The 24387-nt window shown below is 41.1% G+C and overlaps 1 protein-coding gene across 5 annotated transcripts in view; it reads left to right on the top strand.

The window, feature by feature from the left end:
- CACHD1 (cache domain containing 1) overlaps positions 1 to 24387 on the top strand; it is a 230064-nt gene that overhangs the window by 182458 nt on the left and 23219 nt on the right. For all 5 annotated transcript variants that reach the window (XM_053243265.1, XM_053243269.1, XM_053243266.1 and 2 more), the window contains 5 exons: positions 6993 to 7110; positions 9989 to 10157; positions 14650 to 14792; positions 15497 to 15678; positions 16895 to 17005. In XM_053243265.1, the coding sequence (XP_053099240.1) occupies positions 6993 to 7110; positions 9989 to 10157; positions 14650 to 14792; positions 15497 to 15678; positions 16895 to 17005 (723 nt within the window). The remainder of the gene's footprint in view (positions 1 to 6992; positions 7111 to 9988; positions 10158 to 14649; positions 14793 to 15496; positions 15679 to 16894; positions 17006 to 24387) is intronic.

The raw sequence follows: 24387 nt of genomic DNA on the forward strand, positions 1-24387 counted from the left end.
TTACAGGGCGGCAGTTTTACCACTGCGCCACCAGGGGCTCATTTATTTATTTATTTGTTTATTATTAAAACTTTTATACCACCCTTTCAAAAGGCTCAGGGCGGTTTACATCAAAACGCCATTAATATCAATTAATAATTAAAACAAAATTATAAAACATTATAAGACAATAATTAACAATTAAAAACATCATAAAACAACAATTAAATAATCAGAACAATTTAAAAACAAGTTTTAAAATGCTGAGAAAGCTTGGTTGAAGAGATGTGCTTTCAGAAGTTTTTTAAAAATTGCCGTAGATATTGCAGGTCACACGCTTGATTTGGTCTTTTACTCTGATCAGGGTAGAGTTCTGTGAGTAGGACTCCTGTGATTTCTCCATTGTCATGGATGGACCACCATCTGGTTAAGGTTGGACTTACAACTACTTCCCACCTCTGCAGGGGCAAGGGGCCTATTAGAATGGTCTGCCTGAAGAGTTTATTGGATCCAGTAAGATTCCAAGAAGCCTTGGAGGGATTCAGTGTTGGCTTTGCCAGTGATCCTGTAGATGCCCTGGTTGAGAACTGGAACAACTTGCTCACCAGGGCAGTAGACATGATTGCTCCTTAGTGTCCCCTCCGACCCGCTTCAAAATTGGCCCCTTGATATATGGAAGATCTACGGGGATTGAAGCGGCAAGGTAGGCAACTGGAGCTCAAGTGGAGAAAGACTCGACTCGAATCCCACAGATTGCTATACAGAGCATATTTAAAGATCTATGCTCAAGCAATACATGTGGCAAAGAGGCAGTTCTTTTCTTCCCCGTGTTGCCTCTGCGAGTTCACGTCCAGCGGAGTTGTTCAGGGTTGTGAGGAGACTAGTACTGTATCTGCCCCCACCCCCGAACCAGAATTTGGAGTCATCAGTTACCCGCTGTGATGTGTTTAAAGAGTTTTTCACAAATAAAATCTCTCGGATTCGAGCTGACCTAGATGGAGACTCGATAATTAATTCGATGTCTGAACTGGAGGTGCCCAACAACTCCTCTTATGTGATATGACTGGATCAGTTTCAGTTTGTGACTCCTGAGGATGTGGACAAGTAGCTTGGAGCGGTGAGGCCTACCACTTGTTCTCTTGACCCTTGTCCACCATGGCTTGTTCTATCTAGCATGGAGGCTGTTGTAGACATCCCGGTAGAAGTCATAAATGCTTCTCTGAGGGAGGCAGGATGCCTCCTTGTCTTAAGGAGGCAATTATTAGACCTCTTCTAAAGTAGCCTGCATTAGATCCCTCAGAGACTGCCTTGGTTGGCCTGATGGATGATCTCCAATTGGGAATTGACAGAGGAAGTGTTACTATGTTGGTCCTTTTGGCTCTCAGAGGCTTTCAAAACTATCAACCATAGTATCCTTCTGGAACGTCTGAGGGTGTTGGGGGTGGGAGGCACTGTTTTATAGTGGTTCCACTCCTACCTCATTGACAGATTCCAGATGGTGTCGATTGGAGACTGTTGCTCTTTGAAATCTGAGCTTAAGTATGGTGTCTCAAGGCTCCGTACTTTCTCCAATGCTTTTTAACATCTACATGAAACCGCTGGGAGAGATCATCAGGGGATTTGGAGCTGAGTGTTACCAGTATGCTGATGACACCTAGATCTACTTCTCCATGTCAACTTCTTAAGGAGTTGGCATATCCTCCCTAAATGCCTGCCTGGAAGCAGTAATGGGCTGGATGAAGAAGGATAAATTGAAGCTGAATCCAGATAAGACAGAGGTACTTATTGTGTGGGGTCAGAACTCTAGAGACGATTTTGATCTACCTGTTCTAGATGGGGTCACACTTCCCCAAAAGGAACAGGTTCGCAGTCTGAGAGTACTTCTGGATTTACACCTTTCCCTGGTTTCTCAGGTTGAGGTGGTGGCCAGAGGTGCTTTCTATCAGCTCCGGCTGATATGCCAGCTGCGCCCGTTTCTCAAGATCAGTGACCTCAAAACAGTGGTAAATTTGTTGGTAACCTCCAGACTTGACTTCTGTAATGCGCTCTACGTGGGGCTGTCTTTGTACATAGTCCAGAAGGTTCCGTTGGTTCAGACTGCGGCAGCCAGGTTGGTCTCTGGGTCATCTCGGAAAGACCATATTACTCCTTTACTGAGGGAGCTACACTGGCTGCCAATAAGTTTCCAGACAAAATAGAAAGTGCTAGTTATAACTTACAGAGCCCTAAACGGCTTAGGCCCTGGGTATTTAAGAGATCGTCTTCCTCACTACGAGCCCCACCGCCCATTGAGGTCATTTGAGGAGGTCCGTCTCCATTTACCGCCAACCCATTTGGTGGCTACACAGAAACGGGCCTTCTAGGTCGCTGTCCCGAGATTGTGGAATGCGCTCCCTGCTGAGATACGATCCTCGCCATCTCTGGCCGTTTTCAAAAAACACCTGAAAACCCTTTTCACCCAAGCTTTTTCAGCTTCCTAAATTTTTTAGGTTTTAATTTCTGGTTTATTTTTAAATTGTTAAATTTTTTTAAGTTTTTGTAAATGTTTTAAAGTTGGTTTATGCTATTGTTAACCACCCAGAGATGTAAGTTTGGGGCTGTATACAAATTTGATAAACAAATAAATAAAATTAAATAATCCCCAGTAAAAATTCAACAGGATGTTCTTTTGCTAATCCACCACCAAAAATATATGGAGAACACACGAATTGCTTTTACATAGATTGCTACTGTACGTTTCCCTAGAGATTACTTAGAAGATCATTGTGGTGGATTCTGCCATAAGTCATCTTCCCATAACCAAATATTATTTTTGTTTAACTAAGACTGACGAAGCACGTTGGTAGGTATTGCTGCATTAATGCTACAGAGGACAGGTGATTTTTGTTGATTGCCCCTCTGCTCTGAAGCTGACTGTGACTCTCAAAAATATGTCCCTGAGGGCTAAGCAGCATGCAGTACCTATTTTTGAGAGCCGCAGATAGCTTCAGAGGGGTGAGGAGGTGGACAAAAATTGTCCCTCCCCTGTAGCTTTATTAGTCTGGATGTTATCATTGTCATTGTCATTGTCATGTGGATGTCTGGCCTACTAGCTATTATTTCAACAGAGCTGCTTTGAATATATTCTAGTCTCGAGATCTTGACCTATAAATCCATGCTATCATTCTGATCCCTGTCCAGTCATTAATAATTTTTACAGACATTTTTCTCCTGAACATTGGCCATTTTAAACTATCTAGTGTTGTGATGTCAGGAGGGGAAACACTGATTTCACCGAAGCCATAAAGGGCTTGGGGTAAGACCATTGGACTTTGTGCAAGCCTCTTGACAATCATTACATCAAGACCATACAAAAGGAGCTTCTGTTGTTTGTCTTCTTGCTTCGCAGCTCCTTGGCTCTAAAAGTAGATTTTCATAGATGAAAAGGGGAGTCCCTGGAAAAATAGCTTTAAAATCTGTCTCCTGAGGGGCATGATATGTTGCAGACAGGAACAGCAAGCATTAGGCTGTTTTACTGGTGTATCACAATGCTAATTATGTCAGATTTTCAGCCTACTCAAATCTCTCTGGATTATTGCTGTTTATATCTCTTCATGGCTGAAGCTAGTAATTAACCTTTAAACCCTGCCCACCAAGATAGTTGGTTTATGGTTTTTTCCAGTATATTGTATTCTGCTCATATTTGACTATGTCCAACTCAAATCTTCAAATTAAATAATTGGCCTCATACTACGTTTTTCATCTTCAAAGTATTATAGAAACCTTAATCTCCACACCACCTCTGTAAGGTAGGCAAACGTACATTAATAGTTAGGAAAATGAAATGAGTGTGCTGTGAGTTGCCTATGGTGAAATGTTTGCTACATTGAAGAAATGTTTGCTACAATGAAAAATATAACTAGGGCATGTAATTCCATGCCCAACTGCTTGTTAAGCAACAATTCAGAACAATTTAAGGGGAAAAAAGAACCAAAAATCCACATAGGGTTCAAGTAATAGCTATTATATCTTGTTTTAAAATTCATTTTAGAAAAATCAGTATAAATGATGTTACCCATATTGATATATTAATTACTCAGAACTGTACCAGTCATTCTCAGCAGATCATTATGTCTCTTGTAACCTCAAGGATTTACTACTGTAACACAGCCTTACCCTTGTGATCCACAATTTGTAAATAGTGCAGAATGCTAAAACAAACGTTTGATGGAATTCGGCAGGCAATAAATTATATCACCAATGCTGCTTCATCTGTCCTGGCTGCTGGCAACTTTTGGACCTAATTCACAGTAATTATTTTTCTCTTTAAAGCAACCTGAGAAGCTATGTCTCTCACTCTCCCCATATGGGCCAACTTGACCTCTTAAGATAATATTTGAAGGCCCTTCATCCTAGTTCTTTTTGTGGGAAGTTAGACTATCATTCGGAAAAGACAGGCTTTCAGTAGTTGCTTTGATTTTGTAGAGCCATCTCCCTTGGGAGGTAAGTTTGTGTCTACTCTTGCACATCATTAGACATCTATTTAAGACTCATCTGTTTACAAAAGCCTTTTGGATATGTGGAAAGAAACATTTGAAACCAGTCTCTGTATGGCTTATGCTACTGGCTGACATCCAGACTCACACAGTGCTTGTTCTACTAATCCTGTGCTGGTGTTAGGAGGCAAGGATGATTTTAATCAGTCTCCCTTTCCCGCACACAATAACTCCCAAAAATATATCCTTGAGGGCTGCATAACACTCAGGGATATATTTTCAAGAGTCACAGTGACCTTCAGGGAGCAGTGGATAGACGAAAATTGCCCCTCTCCTGTAGCATACATGAAGCATTGCTTCCCCCAGCTTGTTTATAAATAAAATTAAATTAAAATAATGCATCATAACTGCTCTGTAAATGTAGGACCCAAAGGAGGCACCACTGCACCCTGAGTATTCTAGATATCTCTTCAAACAGGAGCTACCCTTTCATGAGGCATGGTGAGGCAGTCTCTGTGGATACAGGTCATAATATTGTCCTTCAGGCAGCAAAATGTTTGGGGCTGTCCCTGTTTTCAAAAAATGCTAGGTATGAATTTAGAATTGTGATTGATACATGTGATTTAGAATATATTCTCAATCTGGAGCAAGCAAATTAATGAACAGAATCTGGCACTGAAATTCACAATTGCTGCTGCTATCACTTGACACTTTAGGGTTCTGAAAACTGATTTCATGACAAAATATGTTTGTCAGGTCATGGAGTCCCCAACTATTTGTGCATGTTCTGGAGGTGAAACATTATATTCTGGCTTTCCCAAAGCAGCATTATCAAGAGATTCAGAAGCTTGTCCTAATAAAATATTGTCTCCAAAATGTGTGCCTGTGCATCATCATCATTATTTCTTGTTTACACAGTCAGACAGGTGTTATTGACTGGTTTGTTTTACCCAGACATCGAGTCTTTCCCAAGGACCTGGGATGGCTGAATTTTATTGTCAATTGTTATAGATATCGTCGCAGAATATAGGATGTTCCCAGTAATGCTGCTTTTTGTAATTGGCTGATGGTGATTTCTGTGTTACTATTATTATCATTAGCCAGCATGGTGTAGTGGTTAGAGTGCTGGACTAGGACCAGAGAGACCTGAGTTCAAATCCCTATTCAGCCATGATACTAGCTGGGTGATTCTGGGCCAGTCACTTCTCTCTCAGCCTAACCTACTTCACAGGATTGTTGTGAGGAGAAACTCAAGTATGTAGTACACTGCTCTGGGCTCCTTGGAGGAAGAGCAGGATATAAATGTAAAAATAATAATAATGATAATAATAATAAAATAATTATTTTTACATTAAAATTGTATGCATCTGAAGACAAGTGTAGGTTTTGAGGGTGTTTCTATATCATTTTAAAATAGTATGAAAAAATGGTCCTGAAGCTTCAAACAATGGAAATAAAATCTATTGGTGTTATACTATCCTATTATATACTGTTCTGTACACTACACTGGATCATAGAGGATCCATGTGACTTAGAATGGAAATGAAATCAATTCATTTGCTTGGAAATAAAAATAATGGATCTTAAAACTTTTAAATTGAGTTGAATGTGTCATCACTATACAGCCTTGCAAACAGAATTGTAAAACCTGTCTGCCTAATCTTCTGTCCACCCACCTTCTTGCTTCTTCTTAATAATGTTTCCATATTTCCCTCCTCTTCTTTGCTCAAAGAAACACCAAGGCACCATCTTGCCTGTGTCTGTGCCTTTGAAGGCTGCTGCTGTCTGGCACTTGAATTCTGGGAGAGGCAGCAGCAATAAAACCACAGCATTCTTTAAAGCTAGGGAAAGGAACACTGCAGTGCTATTGCCTCTTTAATTCTAAGAAGCACCTGAGTTGGAAGCAATCCTGCACATATCAAGTTTTTAGGAGATATAACACTGTGCCACCAGTGTTCCCTCTAAAGTGTGCGTGTGCATGCCCGTTCACACATTTTTTGATGTCCATGCAGGTTTGGTCAGGAAAGTCCCACTCTGAATATACATGCGCACACACTTCCTTGATACTGCCACCCAGAACAAAACTCATTCTGCAAATAGATGAAAAAATAGAGAGAACACTGTGCCACTCAGAAAGTGCCACATTAGACTTTATGTGGACTGGAAAGAGTGCTGTGGTGCTCTTTTTGTCATGATTCAGCACTTGGGATGATGTGTTGTAATCTGTCTAATCCTAAATAGCAGACAAAGAGCTAATTGCTTCTGTTACTTAAAGCAATTAGTGCCTTCAGTGATTTAATTCTACTGATGATATCACAGACCTGTCTCCTTTTAGAACCTGTTTATCCAATCGGAGTTTAGTGGTATTTGAGTTTGAGTGCAAATTGTAAATGCAATGTTGCAATGCATTCCACTTCTATTTTAATTAAGAACAAATTCTACTCAGTTCTTTCTTCATTTTAAAACTTACATTTTAAAGTAAATTGAGATGTTGAATTTCTTTTAATAAGTGATGGAAATTGTTTGTTGCCAACTTAGCCTCCCTCTAGGCAGTCAGCTTATTACAGTTCCAGTGAACTCCTCCCTATCTTGGCATGTAAACAAACTGCGTGAAATTGGGAAAGATGCCTACAACGTGAGTTATGCCTGGAAAATGGTAAGTGACAGAGTTCACTTCTGGATGGCAGTGGGTACTTTAAGGTATGCTTATGTATTGAAACTAAATGGAAATTTTAATTGCAACCCAACAGGAACTTCTATTGTATTACTTCCAAGAGTTTGGAGCCTTAATACTGCTATTGCATGTCCTCTAGGCCTTGGTTTGCCAGGGCTGATTGTGCTCCTGTATATTGTTGTTGGTGATTATATAAGCAGCAGTAGAGTGTATTTATTTGCCTACGTGTGAGTTAAGCATTCATTTCAGAAACTGACACAATAGTACACTCCTCTCATGAGAAATGGCATGGTTGCATTACAAGATTCTACCATAATACATTCTGAATATTTGACTTGACTCTCAGCTATGGGAATGTTTGACCTTGGCAAATGTGTGTAAGTCCTCCTCACTGTCCAACTAAGTAAGCAAGTATAATAATATCATGTGAATCAGTTTTCATGCTTCCTCCTAGAACTGAGGTGCTATCAATATGCTGATGACACCCAGATCTATTTCTCCATATCAATTTCATTAGAAGATGGCTTAACCTCTCTAAATGCTTGCTTGGAATCGGCAATGAGGGAGAACAAACTGAAGTTGAATCCAAACATGGTGGAGGTGCTCATAGCGGGAGGCAGAAACTTAGGAAGTGGTTTAGATCTGCCTGTTCTGGATGGGGTTACAATCCCCCTGAAAGATCAGATATGTAGCTTGAGAGTACTTCTGGACCCAAATCTCTCCCTGATATTTCAGGTTGAGGCCCTGGCCAGAAGAACTTTTTTATCAGCTTCAGCTGATACACCTGCTATGTCCATTTCTGAAGACAAACTATCTTAAAACAGTGGTGCATATGCTGGTAGCACCCAGGTTTGAATACTGCAATGCACTCTACATTGGGCTGCCTTTGTACATAGTTTGGAAACTGCATCGGGTGCAGCATGCGGCAGCCAGGTTGGTGTCTGGGGCCACCAATAGAGATTACTCCTATTTTATCTCTACACTGGCTGCCAATTAGTTTCTGGGCAAAATACAAATTGCAGGTCAGTACCAATAAAGCCCTGAACGGCTTGGCCCAAGGTATTTAAAAGAGCACCTTCTTCTTCATGAATCCCGCCAGGGCGGGTCTGGTTCTCTGTTCCCTCTAAAGCGTGCACAGGTGCTTTTAAATGACTTTTGAAAACACACATGCTTTATCAGGCTTTTAGCTTATGATGTTTTCAAGTTTTGTTTTAATTTTAGTCTATTTATATGATTTTTAGGTTTTGATTGGATTGTAAACCACCCTGAGATTTTATATAGGGCAGTTATATAAATGCAACAAACAAATAAATAAATAATCCAGAAATTCATTCTTGCGATCATGAAAATTACTGCCATCATGCATACAGCATTTGCTCTTCAGACAAATACCATAACTGTGAGCAGTGTGGGGAAAAGTGAAGTTTTGGGGCATGTTGGTCTGGGGCAAGACTTCCAAGCACGCTCTGGGATGCTGTGCAAAAGTATAGTATCCATTTTTTCTACATTGGAACAGGGCTTTACAGCCCTGTTCACGTGTAAAATGCTAGTACAACTAAGAGCCAGGACTTGTGTAAGAGTGGGGAGCCAATTACAGGAGTGTGGCAGATTGTAACCAATGTATTTTCCAGTTACATGAGAAAAATAGACAATTTAGGGTTGGGCCTTTTTTTCTTTTTCTTTTTAATTGGGCGCAACTCTGGGTATTATCCCTGGCCATGATAATTAAAAGGAAACTGTGCCTTCAATAGGATGAAACATGTTTTGCTGTTAAGAACTCATTGACTATTTTGTGTATTGATGGGTCATTTCACATAATTAGACAGAAGTTTGGGGCAATCTACAAATTTAAAAAATAAATAAAATAGTTAAACCAGTGTAAAAACTTACTCTGAGAAACTTAAAGAGGTTACACATTATTGTTTACTAGATGTCATCTCTGTATGTATGAGTCTTCCTGAATATTATTTTGCAGTACTAGCAATTCTGGTATTAGAATGCTTTGCAACTTAATTATTACTTTTCCTAGGATTCATAGCATGATAAACTTTAGGGAATATAGAAGATATACCAGCAAAACTATGTGTCCAAATATAATTTCATAACCAGTGATGTGATAGTTCTTTGCCAGCAAAATGTTGTAAGAGATGCTTATAATGATTCACATTAGCAGAGTGAGCACTTGGAAGTGTTCAAGTGTATCAGAGACGTATGTTTTGGGCGATATAAAATATGATAAGATAGATAGATAGATAGATAGTGTATTCAGGGCTTTTCAATGGTAGCTCCCATCTGTAAACTACTAAACAATTTCTGTACACATGGCTCTTCTATCACACAGATAACAATTTTTTTAAATGTGAAAAACAAGAAGATTTACAAGCTGAGCAATGTACAACTTAATTAACATATTATTTAATAATATATCCTGGACATTTCGGTAGCTGCACATTTAAGAAAACTGATCCAAATATGTGCTCTAAATAAATCAGAGAACAGTTCTCCCACTGGACATCCTAAAGGCCAAGTTACATAACCTTGTGAGCAACATCAGGCTAACCATTCTTACACATACACAGAAATAATATATTCAGCCTTTATTGCTTGGTGTCAGGCCTACTTACTATGTCTGCAGAGGCTTAGAAAACCATGGATTTCAGAGAACCTAGAAAAATAATCCTTAGGGAACTACTAGTAATCTCTTAAAGGGCAAATAATGGGATGTATAGGTGTATGTATACATATGTACACATAACTACAGTTAAGGAGAACATTTTAAAGTTTTCAGATTTACTTTTTCATGTTAATATGATTTCTTTCCACATTAACTTTAATGTCCTTGTATTTGGTCTTTTTAAAGGTTCAAGATACATCATTCATTTTGTGTATTGTTGTGATACAGCCAGAAATACCTGTAAGACAGCTTAAAAACCTAAACACAGTACCCAGTAGCAAGCTACTATATCATCGACTGGATCTCTTGGGTCAGCCCAATGCTTGTCTACATTTCAAACAACTGGCAACCCTAGGTAAAGCAGTTCTTCTGAAATCTATCTGATCACCCACCCATCAGTTGTAAGATTAACTTAAACTATTATGATTAGTTATCAGAATCACAATTAATCAAGAGTATCGGAGGACTGTGTTCTTGGAACTAGAGGGATAGCAAGTTTCAACAGCTCAAAGACTTCTAAACTGAGCTCATATTGGCCGTTGTTTTTTTTTAAAAAAGGTGTCCACAGCTTCCACAAATTACCTTGTTCCATTGTGTAAATACTGCTGAAGGTTCTCCTTTTCTCTTCCCTTAGTGTAAATTGGAAGCAATTGCTATTCATTTTCTTTTTGGCAGTCTTTTTAATTATCATCATCATCATCATCTACATAAATGACACCTAAGATTTCATTAAAGTCCATATGACTGAGTAGAACTGAGGTACATATTTCTGAGTTTCTATTTTTGTGTAAAAATGCACATTTGATGAGGGAGAACCTTTTGGAATATAAAAATCTAAAGTGTTTCTCTTTGCCCAGGTCCTCAACAGTAATCACAGCTCATAGAGTGATTATAAAAGCAGCAAGGAATAGTGTGATAACTGAACTAGCCCAGTATAGCTTAGGAAAGGTACTGACCCTTGGGAGCAAGGGAAGCATGCAGTCACTGAGCTTGTCTGAATAACCTTTTGGAAGCTTCTTCACCCCGCTAACCTAAAGCTTAGACAGATTCCCTGAACATACTATTTGACATCCTGATGAACCCTGCACTTGTGCAATGAGCAAAGTTGCCATAGCACAAGAGGATCACATTGGGATTTTTGAAATTGCTCTGTTGTGCTCTTGTGCAAAAGTTCCCCTTAAAACATATGAGGTGTGCCACAGTTTGTGTGCCTGTTACACAAGTTCAGACATGTTTGTGCTAGCTCAGTAGCAGTCTGGACTCTGGAGCACAAGTAGCTAGCGCGACAACTTTGTGCAAGTGCAGAATTAGTTAGGATGTCAGCCACTCTAAACCCTCCTCTAGTACATACAAATGTGTAGGGAGAGCTGAGGATGGGGCTAGGGCATGGGCAAGGGTATTAAAAATCGCATAGTGAGAGGTTAGAAGAAGAATATGTAAAGGAAGCCCAACAGTGCTTTAGCTCAGTTGGGTGGAGAAACTTATCCAAACCTGGTCAGAGAAATTTGGGGCCTGCCCTTCTTTGTTCCCAAAATTCAGGAGCTTCCCAGGACTGTGCCTTGCTGGACAAATACAAATACAACGAATAATTCTATACTGCTGGATAATTCAGGGACTGTAGAGTTCTCTCAAAGCAACCTTAGGTGGTTTTAATGTACTTCCTTTTAATTGTCCAGGGGCAGGTTTGGATGGTACTTAATCAGCCTGGCCCAGCACACATGATAAGGATGAACATATGCTATGAGTGTGCATGCACTTCCTTCGTCCCAACAATGGGATATATTTCCCCAATTAAGCAGGGGTGCAGTTTGTTCAAACTGCTCCTCTACACATGCTAGAAATACTTGTTCAAAGTAATATTTCTATTGTGTAGAGGGATGGTTTGTATGAACTTTCCCCTACACAATTAGGAAAAAGTGTACCTGAATTCTAGGATGGGAGAAGGATGTGCATGAGTACAGCATATGCATATCCTTATTGCATGTTGTGGGCCAGATGCATGATGTATTGTCTGAACTGGTACCATGATCTGGACGAAAATAGACATAATTTTTAGGCAGAAAGTGCTTGAAAAACTAATACATCCTTTCAGTTCAACTCCCTGAAGACTCCAGATACAAATGAAGTGACTTATACTGGGTCAGACTATTGGTCCATCTAGGTCAGTTTTGTCTGCAGTTCAGAAAGGGGCCTTTCCCAGCCCTCCCTGGAGATGCCTGGGATTGAACCTGGGACCTCCACTGAGCTACAGCCCCTCCTGTTAGTCAGTAGAGTTGCCTGACTCAGTCCAGCTCAGAATTTGGTATTCCTAAGGAGTCCTAATATAGCAAAGGTCTGCCTGTCTATCTTTCAGTCCCTGGTTGCTGCTTCAGTGTACTGTTTTCTTTAAACTCTTCACCGTATGAGCTTTCTGAAATGGGTCAGGCAGCACCATGGTGAAATGCTATGAAGTAAAGTGTCTCGAGGTTGTCTGCTTCATTTTAAAAAAAATGGAAAAAGAGCAGGTAGTTGCATAATCTAGCTTTCAGAAAATAGGATGTGTTGCTCATGAGTAGCGTTGTTATACTGCTTTCAAAGCTGAGCTTGATTCTCCTGGCTGTCAGATAAATCATTAGCAATAACATGAAAACATTGAAGCTCTTGCCAGTCATGCTGTATCCTGTTGACTTTGGAATTATGCAGATATTATTCCCAGCTATAAATATTTAATACCATCAGTCCCTCTGAAAGAAACCAGAAGTTAGAACTCTGGTGAGAATATACTTTGAAATATTTTTAATTGGAGAGTTCAGAGACTAAAATGTATAAAACTTCTTAATTCAGTAGAACATCCTTTTAAAAAACTCTGAATAGTTTTATATGTTAAAATCAGGCACGTTCATTTTAGTAGTCTGCCACAGGATATACTGTCACAGAAATGTGAAAGTACAGAAAGAATAAACAATTATATTTAAGCAAAAGCTTTTGACAGTGTATTTTGATATTTTTCTTCAAGTTCAGTTTCCTTGTGCAAACAGCTTCTTACCTTCTTCCATGTTGCCCCTTAAAAATGAACACAATCCCTTAAAGTCCCATAAATTCTCTACCAGGTGGTTCCTCTCTGAAGAAAGACCGCTTTCTTACAGTTTTCCCTTTAAAGCACCAGTCCATTACAAGTCAAGGCAGGCAGACTGTTCAGCTTCTTCTTTCCATTGCATCTTACAAGGCCAAAATGTCTTTTAAAACTTACCAGTTTAAGCAATTCTAGCATGATATTTATTACTGTTTACTTAGGATGCTTTAAAGATTTAAGAAGAAAATTCTTTCAAGAAATTCAGTTTGAAATAAATAGCTCAAATTGTTTCATTTTATCTCCCTTGTTTGTTTGTTTGCTTGCTTGCTTGTTTCAATTCACTACAATGCCTATGTTGAACAATCAACATTGGCAAGTGCCTGAGGGCATCTTCACACAACCATCTGAGTCTGCACCAGCTGCAGTTACAGGGAGGGCCTTGCTCACTTCTAGAGCACATATTTTGCATACAGAAGGCCCCAGATTTAGTCCCAGCATTTACAGGTAGGGCTGGGAAAGACCTGTTTGAAATTCCAGATAGCCACTTACCAGGCATTGCAGACAATTGTTGCTAAATGGATGAATGATCTTACTTAGCTTCATATGTTCAGTTTTCAGCCAGACTTTGCTGAATTACAGATGAATAAGTCCATGGCAAGGCAATCATGGGAAACCTCAGGAATAGGAATGTGCATGGATGGATTTTGTGATCCATTCTGAGCTTGGAATGGAAAACAGAATCCCTGGAATGTTCTGTCAGAACAACCAGTCAAGCTGGTTGTTCTGATGGAACTACCTCATTCTGACTTGGAACGTTCAGAGCACCATTTTGGACTCCAAAATGGCACTCTTCTGGCCTCTGCACACATGTGGCAGCTATTTGCATGGTGGTGCTGACCACACAAATGGTTGCTGCACGTGTGCAGAAGCCAGAAGAAAGCCATATGTTCAGTTTTCAGTCAATCTGTGCTGACTTACAGCTCAAGCAGTTCATGGCAAGTCAGTCATGGGAAACCGGTTGAGCTGATTGTTCTGAGAGAACGACCCCATTCCGACTCAGAATGTTCCGAACGCTATTTTGGAGTCTAAAATGGTGCTTGGAACATTTCTAGTGTTTTAAGTTGGCATGGCGTCATTCCATTCTACCCCTCATTTGAAGGGTGTTCTGTTCCGAGCTCAGAACACTCAAAACGGCTGGTTCTCCGTTGGAACCGTGGACAGTTCTGCACATCTCTACTCAGGAATCAGCTCAGACTAGCTTTTACTACCCAGCAACAATAAGCTGTCTACTATGAATGCTAGTTTGATTCTTACAGTCATAGCTGCCTCACCATGGTAGAAGTCTGTGAAGTGCGGCTGAACACTACAGCTGCCATGAGCTCAGGTTGTTGCAAAGTATTGTAGCTAATGCTTTTGTCATACTTTCATACAGCCCCCTAATATTACCTAAAGTTCCAGAAATAGGGAGTCTCTACCTCTCTCTTCTCTTCTAATAACTCCATTTCACTGTGGTATCTCTGACCATAACAGGTGTCTATCTCCCACATTTCAGAGCCCTTTTCTGCCTTTCAGATGTGAAGAAGAGAATGGTTGTTGAATAATGTAAAGTTGCAATAATGTACAGTTACAAGAGTACCCCCTGGTGGCCACATGAACCGCCACTTTGTCATTTAAGAAATGCTTCTTATTCTCACATCTTTGTTATATTGTCTGTTTATCAGCAGTGTGTCATCTATAGTAACTGGATGAGCTGAGTTCAAGTGCTTATTAGTGTTTATGTGTGCTGTCTTTCCAGAAAGCCCTACAGTAATGCTGTCTGCAGGTAGTTTCTCTTCTCCTTATGAACATCTGAGCCAACCTGAGACCAAGAGGATGGTGGAGCACTACACAGCATACCTTAGTGATAACACACGCCTCATTGCCAATCCTGGGCTGAAAGTATGTTCTTTTAAATGTGCTTTCTTTTACCCCTTTACTTTGTCATAATCGCCTTGCTTGAAAAGTGTGACTGTTGTCTTGATTTCTTGGTTTCTTGCTATGTCAAGCAATTAGTTGTGTTATGTGTGTGTGTTTTTAATGTCAGTGCCATGAGTACTTCATACCCACATTGCTTAACTGTGTGAGAAATGAATGAACTTGGCATGTGTGGAGTAAGAATGACTCCCTCTGGGTAGAAAGAACAATGTTAACTAGGTTTTTAAAAACTCTTCTCAGCTAGTGGGGTTCTGTTTTGAGGGTCCAAGTAACAAACAGCAGCTTTTCATGGAAAGAAAGATTTATCAGATCACATGAATGTGAACAATATGAAGATCAGATCAATGTGACAATTGGCAGGAGCACAGAATGTGCTTAAGTGTTCACACTTTAAAGACACAGAAAACAAAAGTGGGACTGTATTTAAGCATACCCAAACTAACATGTAAACATGGAGACAATATTTCATTAGTATAAGGATAGTTTGTAAGCCCCACCCCCCGCCCCGTTTCTTGAAATTTGCTGGATCCATCTGGTGTGAGAAGATGTTAAAGAAGTAATTGGGTTTAGATTATCTCTGATAGGTCTTTAGGAAACCCTGCAAGCAGCTTATTATCTTTTCATGCAAGTCTTAAAGGAACCCTGCTAGGTCTGTCTTTGTTTTGCAGTTCTCTGTCAGAAATGAAGTAATGGCTACCAGTCACGTCACAGATGAATGGATGACACAAATGGAAATGAGTAGCTTGAACAGTTACATTGTCCGCCGTTACATAGCAACGCCCAATGGGGTGCTTAGAATTTATCCTGGTTCCCTCATGGACAAAGCATTTGATCCCACTAGGAGACAATGGTGAGTTTTAGGATCCCGTTATGAAAGGTTTAAGGAAACCTTGAAAGTTGATAATATTGCACAAGAGATTTATATTTTGTATGAGGGTTTATGAAAAGTCTTTATGGACTAAACTGACAGATGAAGTCCAAATGAAATAATATATGCTAACACATTTAATGTTTAAATTTTTGTTGGAAATTATATTGGATGCTTGCTTTTTAAAAGATAGCCTTTCTTGCTGTTCTGTGCAGCCATTAATAATGAAAACATCTACATATGGTCACTAAAATCTGTTACTTGTAAAATCCCTTTATAGCTTATTTCATTTGATTCTCATTATGAATTTCAGATTCTGATGGCAGTATTGCCTCTCAGTGTTTCATGCAGTCCTATTCCTGCTCTCTGGGTTTCCTATACTGTAATTCTACATAAAAATGTGCTAGTTTAATAGTAGCCTATTAATTATGCACAAGCACGGTTTAAGAAAATGTTTTGTATACACTGTAAATGAGATAATAAACACAAGGGAACTCCTGAATGTGTTCCAATCCATATGCTCTGTTGAAATAGGCCAGCCAGGTGGGGACTGTAAATCAAGCCAGAAACTAGTGAATATAACCAAATGCAGACTTTACCCCCTCAAGCTACTCATGCTGTCAGTCACTGGTGTCAATTCAACTGGCAGTCCTCTTCCTCTTTCTTTCTTTTTAATCAATTTGAAAAGTACAGGAAAAATAAAATGGCCATGCCTAGGCTGGCGCTCTCTCTCTCTCTCTCTCTCTCTGAATCTGAAGCTTGCTGCAGCAACCCATTTTAATTAGTTGATAGTTCATACAGTGCACTTAAAATGGGGATGAGGGCAGAAACCCAGAAGGTCTATCCCTGTAGTGACAAGAAAATTGCAGAGAAACATTTCTGTTTAAATAATAAATATCTTACATGTTTTGAGCACAGCTCTTCATCAGAATAAATCTATGAAATGATACATATGTTATCAGTTAAAATAAACATATTATGGTTTGCAAAACCTAAAAGTTGTAACTAAAATGATCTAAATCACAAAATAAAATATAGTTTAAACAGAATATGCAACCACAAATAGATGGTGAGCATGTGCATAAGTATGTGAAGGGTTAATTTTTTGTGTTTCAGATGTTTGCAACTTTTTTTTACAACACTCATTTTTATCAAATTATTTTATTACATTAAAGATATTTATTTTGCTTTACATTAGGTATCTCCATGCAGTGGCAAATCCCGGATTAATTACTTTTACTGGGCCCTACTTAGATGTTGGAGGAGCTGGCTATGTGGTTACCATAAGTCACACCGTTCATTCTTCAAGGTAAATTTGTTTTGGCCAGGGGCCATGATGCCTGGATACTTGGCAACTGAAACTGGCCAACATTCTATGTAAACTCATCCAGTTGTACTTTTGTGAGGAGAAACTGTATTGGAACATTCACATGGGCAGGCGGGCAGGCGGCGGGGAGGCTGGTCCAACTCACCTTCCCCCAGACAGTCGCTGCAATGTTGCTGGGAGCATGAACAATGCTCCCAGATGATCTGCGCTGCATGGTGCAGTGCAGAGCTCTGGAGATCAGGACAACACATCTCAGCCTCCAGATATCCCACAATGCACCACATGACATGTGCGGTGCATTGGGAGATTCCTTCAGGAGATGGACACTCTAGGCACTTGTCTCTGTGTCCGCTGGAGGCCCTCTGTGTCAGCCCCAGTGTACACACAATCCTGGAGCCTGGGTTAAGGTCTCGCACGAGCCTTTAATCCCAGCTAAAAGTCGGGTTACAAAGCTGGGATAGGCAGCACTGCCCCTCTGGGATCAGGCCCAACCCCAGTGGTTCTCACACACAGCCTAACCCAGGCTGGGCTTCCCTAGCCTGGGTTAGGGTGCACATGAGAACAGCCTCTATGTCTGAAACAACAACAGATAAAAACCCAGAGGGGTATTTTTTAATGGACTATTAATTTTGAGCACCTTTGCTCACCTTGGCTTATCAGGTCTAGATATTAGATATCAATATTTTTTTGTTTGTTTATTTGTCTCATATTTTGGTTATTTATTTCCTGCCAAATGGGCCTTCAGGTAAGATGACCATTAAAGTCTGGCCTAATGTTCAGCATTACTTAGAAGTTAAAGAGACTCTGAGCTCCACTTTGGAAGAAATCAGATTGTGTTTTTTGCACAGAGATTGAGGAAAATGAGAGGTGTCATAATATACAGAGGCTGTTCTCATGAGCAGTCAAGCTGGGCTTGGCTGCCTGTGAGAACTGCCGGATCTACATGGATCCCAGTGGTGCCCCAGCACCAAACTCAGTGCTGAAGCCTGGCTCTTAGCCCAGGTTAAGGGTGCAAACGTGCCCTTAACCCGGCTGCCAGGATTGTGTGTCAGTGCAAGCTGCTTGCAGCAGAGCTCGGGATAATGAGTCTCGGCCCCAGAGCAATCTGCTCTGCTCTGCACTGCACGGAGTAGCGTTGATCGTGTGGGAGGCTGCTCCACACTCCCACCAAAGACAGGAGAATCGTCTGGGGGAAGGCAAGGTTTGAGAAGCCTTTCCCCCTGACCCACTTAGTAGGTCGTGTGAATAGCCCCACTATGATATACTGTACTATTATTTTGCTGTTCACTGACATTTCCAGATTTCTAAGTTGCATCAAGGCAATATAGGGAAGTTTATATTCTAGTTCAGGCAATACCTTGTATATTAGGGGCAGTACATATGTGTTATTGTCTAGCTAAAACTGAAATATGATCAGGGTTTAATTCCTCAAACATACAGTATGTGTCGGGTGGATCACATGGAGACTTCCCACACTAGCACCATCAATCCCCAGGAAGCACTGTTGTAGGAGCATTTTTTGTTTTTGTTTTTCTTATCCCTGCAACCCACATGATTGCGAGTTGCAGATGTTGCTGGTGAGGTATGGAGCCAAGACCTCATGGAATGGTCCCTATGCTATATGTAACCATTTTGAGCCAAAACCTTTTAAAAGAACATTTCTTTTGCCTCAGTGAACCTTCCTGTAAACATCTGACCTAGCTGCAAGAATGTTGGGAAGAACTCTTCATTAATGCTCTCATATATATCTGTTTTATATTTGGGACAGAATAGTGCCGATGGGAAAATAGGATCAAATAACTGAAGAAATGGAAAAGGTTCTCTCCCCCACCCTCCCGGCCGCCCCACACCAAACACTGTTGTAAAAAATATGCCAGTATAGGCTCTCGAAGAGTGTGTTTTATGAGCATTTGATGTGTCAGTTGCTAAGGCAACAATATGTAGTCTTGAGCTGTACAGCAAAATAGGGGTATCAGCAGACCTCCACGTTTGGGCAAGATGTTATCATTTATTCACAGCAGCTCTTCCTACTTCTGCATCTTTTAAGCTTTACACACACACAGCACATACCAAATATCCATACAGTCCCATTTCGCCCTAGTTTAAATGATCATGACTGTGCCTGGTTAAAACCTGCTGCCCTGAGTCTCTTATTTTTCTTGGCTTTGGGGTTTTTCATGATAATGTGAGAATTTCCAGCTTTTATTAAAAATAAAGAAGCCTCCTCGTTGTTGAAGTGAAGGCAGGGGGGAGATGTGGGGGAAAGAATAATTGACATGTTAGCTCAGGAGAATAAGAGGGTATATAAGAAAATTCCCCTAATATAAGTCGGGGAATGATGAAAGTGCACTGAATTAAGCAAGTCATTTCCGCACAATACATCATATCCTAACAGAACATACAAGGAAGGCTTTCACAAGAAGACTACCCTGTTCCCTTTTCCCTACAGCAGCCCCCTTCCAATCCAGTTCTGATGGACCATCCAGAGCACAATGGAAATGGCACAGGGAGCTGCTGAGGGAAGGACAGCTCAGTGAAAGTTGCCCCTTCTTTTTCACAACATTTGCACCAAGACAATTTGGAATACAGCCCAATCAAGCTTTTTCACAATATAAGCATACAGGAGGACCTTGATATTTGTGTGCGGGGGGAGCGGTCCGTTCCCAGCTACAACTGCTTAGGTTCCTGGTCATGGGAGAAATGATTAAAAAAAATACGGCAAATCAACCAAAGGGGGATGTGGGTGGAAGCTCCCTACCTTGCTTTGCTGCTCCCCCAAGTTACGCTGTGCCCTGGAATGCCCCCCACTTGGCCAAAAAGTGCCATTTTTTTCTTTTCTTCTTAAAAAACTGAGCCATTTTGAGGCTCCAAAACACAAAATGATGGGTGGAAACTACCTCTCCGGTCATTTCCGGTGACCCCCAACCTGCGGATATGCAAGGTTGACATCTTTTTCCCCCATTCCCCCTGCCGTGGATGCCGAGGTGGGGTGTCTTTTACCCAACCACAGATACGTGAATACACGGATAACAAATATACGGATATCGAGGCCCTCCTGTACTTGTTTCTAATTTGCAGTGTGCATTTCTGTTGTGATGATACTTGCCCTGCTTGTCAGTCAGTGACCAGACAGTCCTTTTCCTCTCAGACTGCAAGGAGGTGGACCTTTAAGAAAGGCTGGTTCTGGGCTGAAATCAGACCCCTCCCCAGTCCACCATATGCAATACAGTACTGTCACTTTAGCTAGTGCATGCAGTTGGAATAATAGGAATCCGACAAGTCGTGCAGCAGGGAGCACTTCGTCTAACCAGTTACTCCCTGGAGTATTTGGAGTGTTGAACTCTCCACCCTGTTCCCATGCTGGAATGAGCTTGTCATAAGTTTATAAAGTTGAGTGAACAGCGTCACATTTATAACTGAGCGTGGCCCATCGGCCAAGTTCTGCAGATGCTGGCCTACAACTACTATAATCCCTGGTTATGGTGGCTGGGGATCATGGGAGTTGTAGTCCAAAAACAGCTGGGGGGCCTAAGTTGAGCAGGCCTAGTCTAGGCCATTGATAGTGGACAAAGAAACAAAATGTATATTTAAACTTTTGCATATGAAACCCCTATAAGTATGAATTTCATATCTCAGGCATGCCTCATTCAGAGATATTCTGCTAAAAGCATCCATATTATTTTTTTCTGTAAGTGTTTAGTCATGCTGTTATTTAATTTGCCTTTGTGTTTATATAGGGGTGTGTGTGTGTGTGTGTTTTCTTAAAGAGCAGCTACTGGGGGGTTGGGGGTGATCAAGTTCTTTGTAGGGGTGGTGTGTGTGTGTGTGAGTTATGACTCTTTAACCCTATGCTGCAGTCCTGACAGAAGATGCCCCCTGCAAGCTATTGGTTGATATCCAGACGATCACTGTGCTACTGCAATGAGCAAACATGCATGCATGTATGCAAGAGAGTAATCTATCTGAGCAGATGCTCAAAGTTGCTCAATCTCTTGTGTCCACTTGTGCAACCAGGATAGCAGATAGCTTTGCAGCATTCCTTTTATCATATATGGACCAACAAGAGGTATGTCACAGTTTACACAAGTGCACCCTGTTATCATACCCAGTGCACCCTATTAGTGTACCTAGTGCTACACTAATCTGAAACACAAGTTCCTGTCTTAGTGGACCTAGTTAGTGCAACATCCTTGCACTAGTGCAGCATTAGTTTGAATGCCAGCCGCTGTTTGTATTGGGTGGGAAGTCTTCATTGGCACCAGTGGTCCCTGATGAGCAGTCCTTGTGGCTGCTAGTTAAAAACAAAAAATCAAGGCAAAGGCAAAGAACAGGTCAAACAACATGTCTGGTTTTATCCTTGGTTTCAAAAAGTGCTTGTTTCATTTAACTAGATCATTTCTGTTTGGCCTATGGCTGCAATAAAAGAACTACATCTAGATCATTTGGTGCATGTATTACACCAGAAGTACACTTTAATAGCACACTATGATAAAATCCAAATGCTAAATCTCTTGCAGAAGGCCTATTCATGGATTTGCTTTAACAATTAAAAGTGTGAAATCTTGTCATATTCCAGCACTTGTTCTCTTTATGTATGTATTATATGTATTAGAAGAGCAAAAATCAGACAGAGCCATTTTGTTTTGTTATTTGAGAAGATGGTCTTTTGAAAGGAAGTATAACTTATCCACAAACTAGTTAGAACATTTGTAAACTGATTTTAGGCTACAATCCAAGTTTTCTAACCTGAGTGGTGCATTGTGCTGTGCAGTTTCTAAAACCAAAAGCTTTAGAATGAGAATTAGTAGAGAAATCCAAAGAGAGAAAAGGAACTCAGTTACTTGGAATTTTAGCATCTTTACAGGGAATTCATATTCCCTTTCTCATGATGGGAGGATAAGTGAAAAGCTGTGAAGAATTTTAATAAGCAGAAGGTCTGAAGGCCACACATTTCCCCAGAAGCTGAAAGGAATTTGATCCTTTAAAAAGCGTCTACCACAGAAGGCAGAAATCTTTTTGTACCTGTTGTACAGATCCCCTTCAGGGGATCTGCAGGCTCTGGTGAACCAAGGGATTTGTTTTGTTTTGTTTACACTTTGGGGTGTGTGGTGTGTGGAGGAGGGAGGGAGTGGGGGCAGAGGATGGAGGGAGAGAGAGAGAGAAATTGATCTGACATTGATTTTTTAATTGAAGCCCAGCACTCACTTAAAAAAACCAAGATGATTGATTGCTGTGTGCCCTTGCCACTGCCACATAGTTGTTCTGCTGTATTTTCCTAAAGATAGTAGCCAACATGTTATGCAGGCTTAGGCCAGCTTTTCTGATGGGCCCACACTGCTGCAGATGTCTAAGGAAGGATTAGTGGTCTTGTGCAAGAGTGGTCTGGCACAAATACTTAAGCCAACATGGACACACAATGGAAACAATGTAAGTTGTACTCCTGAAACATGTGTGCAGTGATTTAAAGATTTACACAAGAGTGCTTTTGTGCAAGACCACTAACGTTTCCTTAGATGCCTGTTAGGGATGTGCACAAACCTGCTTGGAGGCCCTTTTACAGGCCTCCGAATAGGTTCAAACACTGGGCAGTTTGGAGGTTCACACGTGCACCTGGCACTTCTGGCCAAAGAGGGAATGGGGCTGCAGGGAGGTATGCTGCTGCCCTGACGGAGCCTTTACTAACGGAGTGCCTGCAGGGGTGGGGAGTGGAGGGAGGGTTAAGTGCAACGTCCCCTGCCTTTAAGGTTATCCCCTCCCTGCCTCCCCCCTTGAACTCCCCCACCCAGTTCCATGCACATCCCTAATGTCTGTAGGCAGGCACTCAGGCCTATCAAAAAAGTTACCGGCGTAACTTTGCGTGACATGTCAGCAAGCATTTCAGAACAGAAGGATCACATTTTGTGGCAGCAGAAAATGTTATAAACAACTGTTGTCTGACTTTTCATATGTTTAGATAGTTATTATGGAAATGCTCAAAAACAGAATGCCCCAGAGAGTGTGCCAGACAGTTCATGGTACTGCACCTCCAAGGAATACATGATGAATTGCAGTGCAAGTGCCTTGCTCTCTGGAAGTAGTTGCCAAATACAAATACATATGTTATGGTTCTTCTTTAACATTCAGGAATGGCCATATCACTCTTAAATGAACTGCATCTGGCTCTGTCTCCTAACTGCCTGTCCAGTAGTAACAAACGTTTTGGAAAGTACACATTAATATGGTTTGGCAAACAGAAATACATTTCAGCTTATTTAGTTTACATATGTATGATTCTGTGGCTCTTGATCACATTCCCAGTTATATACTGTAGTCGGATGGACAGATAATCATTTGGTTTAATTCAGGATGACCCAACCATGGAGGCAAAGAAGATCTGTTAGAGATGATGCCTAGGAACCTGGTGTAGTCTTTCGTGTAGATTTACTAATGTGAACCACAACAGTGTCATAGTTTTAAGTTATTGAAATTAAAAAAAATAGTACCCTGGTCAGATTTTTTAGAACTTCTTGTGCTCAACATGTGATTTAAATACAAGTGATGGAAAGGGCAACATTTTAAGTTGTCTACCATAAGTCATCACAAAACCTTTAGCTGGCCCAGAACCAGAAATGAGAGGCTAATTCACAATTTTCAAGAAAACTAGTCAAGGAGCTCATGGCCTTCTTATCCATGGGGGATGCTTTCTGAAGCAATTGGAAGAAAAGGGGCAAAATTAAAGGCCAACCCCTTTGGTAGGGATGTGCAAAACTGGTTTGAATAGAACTGGTTTTTATTTGGACCAGCCCTCCAAAAAGAGAGGGGAGGGGCTGTCCACATTTGAGCCAAACAGGGCCCAGTTCAGATCAAACCAGTTCAGCCTGGTTCAGCCAGTTCTATATGCTTGCATAGGAGAATCTGGTAAGGATTCCCTTTTATAAGCAAAGGTGGGTGGAACGCTATGGGGTTGAAAAGGGAGGGCAGACGGGAGGTCACCTTATGCACCGTGGCAGTGGCACAGCTCCTTGGCAGTGGCAGGCCAGCAACAGCTCCCCTAGGCCCCACTGGTTCTCCCCCACATCAATGCAGGCCAACTCTAATAGAGGTAGCTCTAATAGCCTTTGTGCTTGCCATTGAACTGGGACCTGCTGATGCGGGGGGAGCACCGGGAGGGCCTAAGGAAGCTGTTGCCAACCCGGTGCCACTGTCAAGAAGCTGTGCCACCACCGCAGTACGTAAGGTGACCTCCTGCCCACTCCCAGCCCTGCCTTTTCAACCCCATAGGGTTCCCCCCACCTTTGCTTGTAAAGGGGAATCCTTACCGGATTCCTCTCTGCAAGCATGCAGAACTGGGCCGAACTAGTTCTACCTGGTTCTAGTGCAGAACC

The sequence above is a fragment of the Hemicordylus capensis genome, chromosome 4 (genome assembly GCF_027244095.1).
Source record: "Hemicordylus capensis ecotype Gifberg chromosome 4, rHemCap1.1.pri, whole genome shotgun sequence".
Taxonomy (NCBI): domain Eukaryota; kingdom Metazoa; phylum Chordata; class Lepidosauria; order Squamata; family Cordylidae; genus Hemicordylus; species Hemicordylus capensis.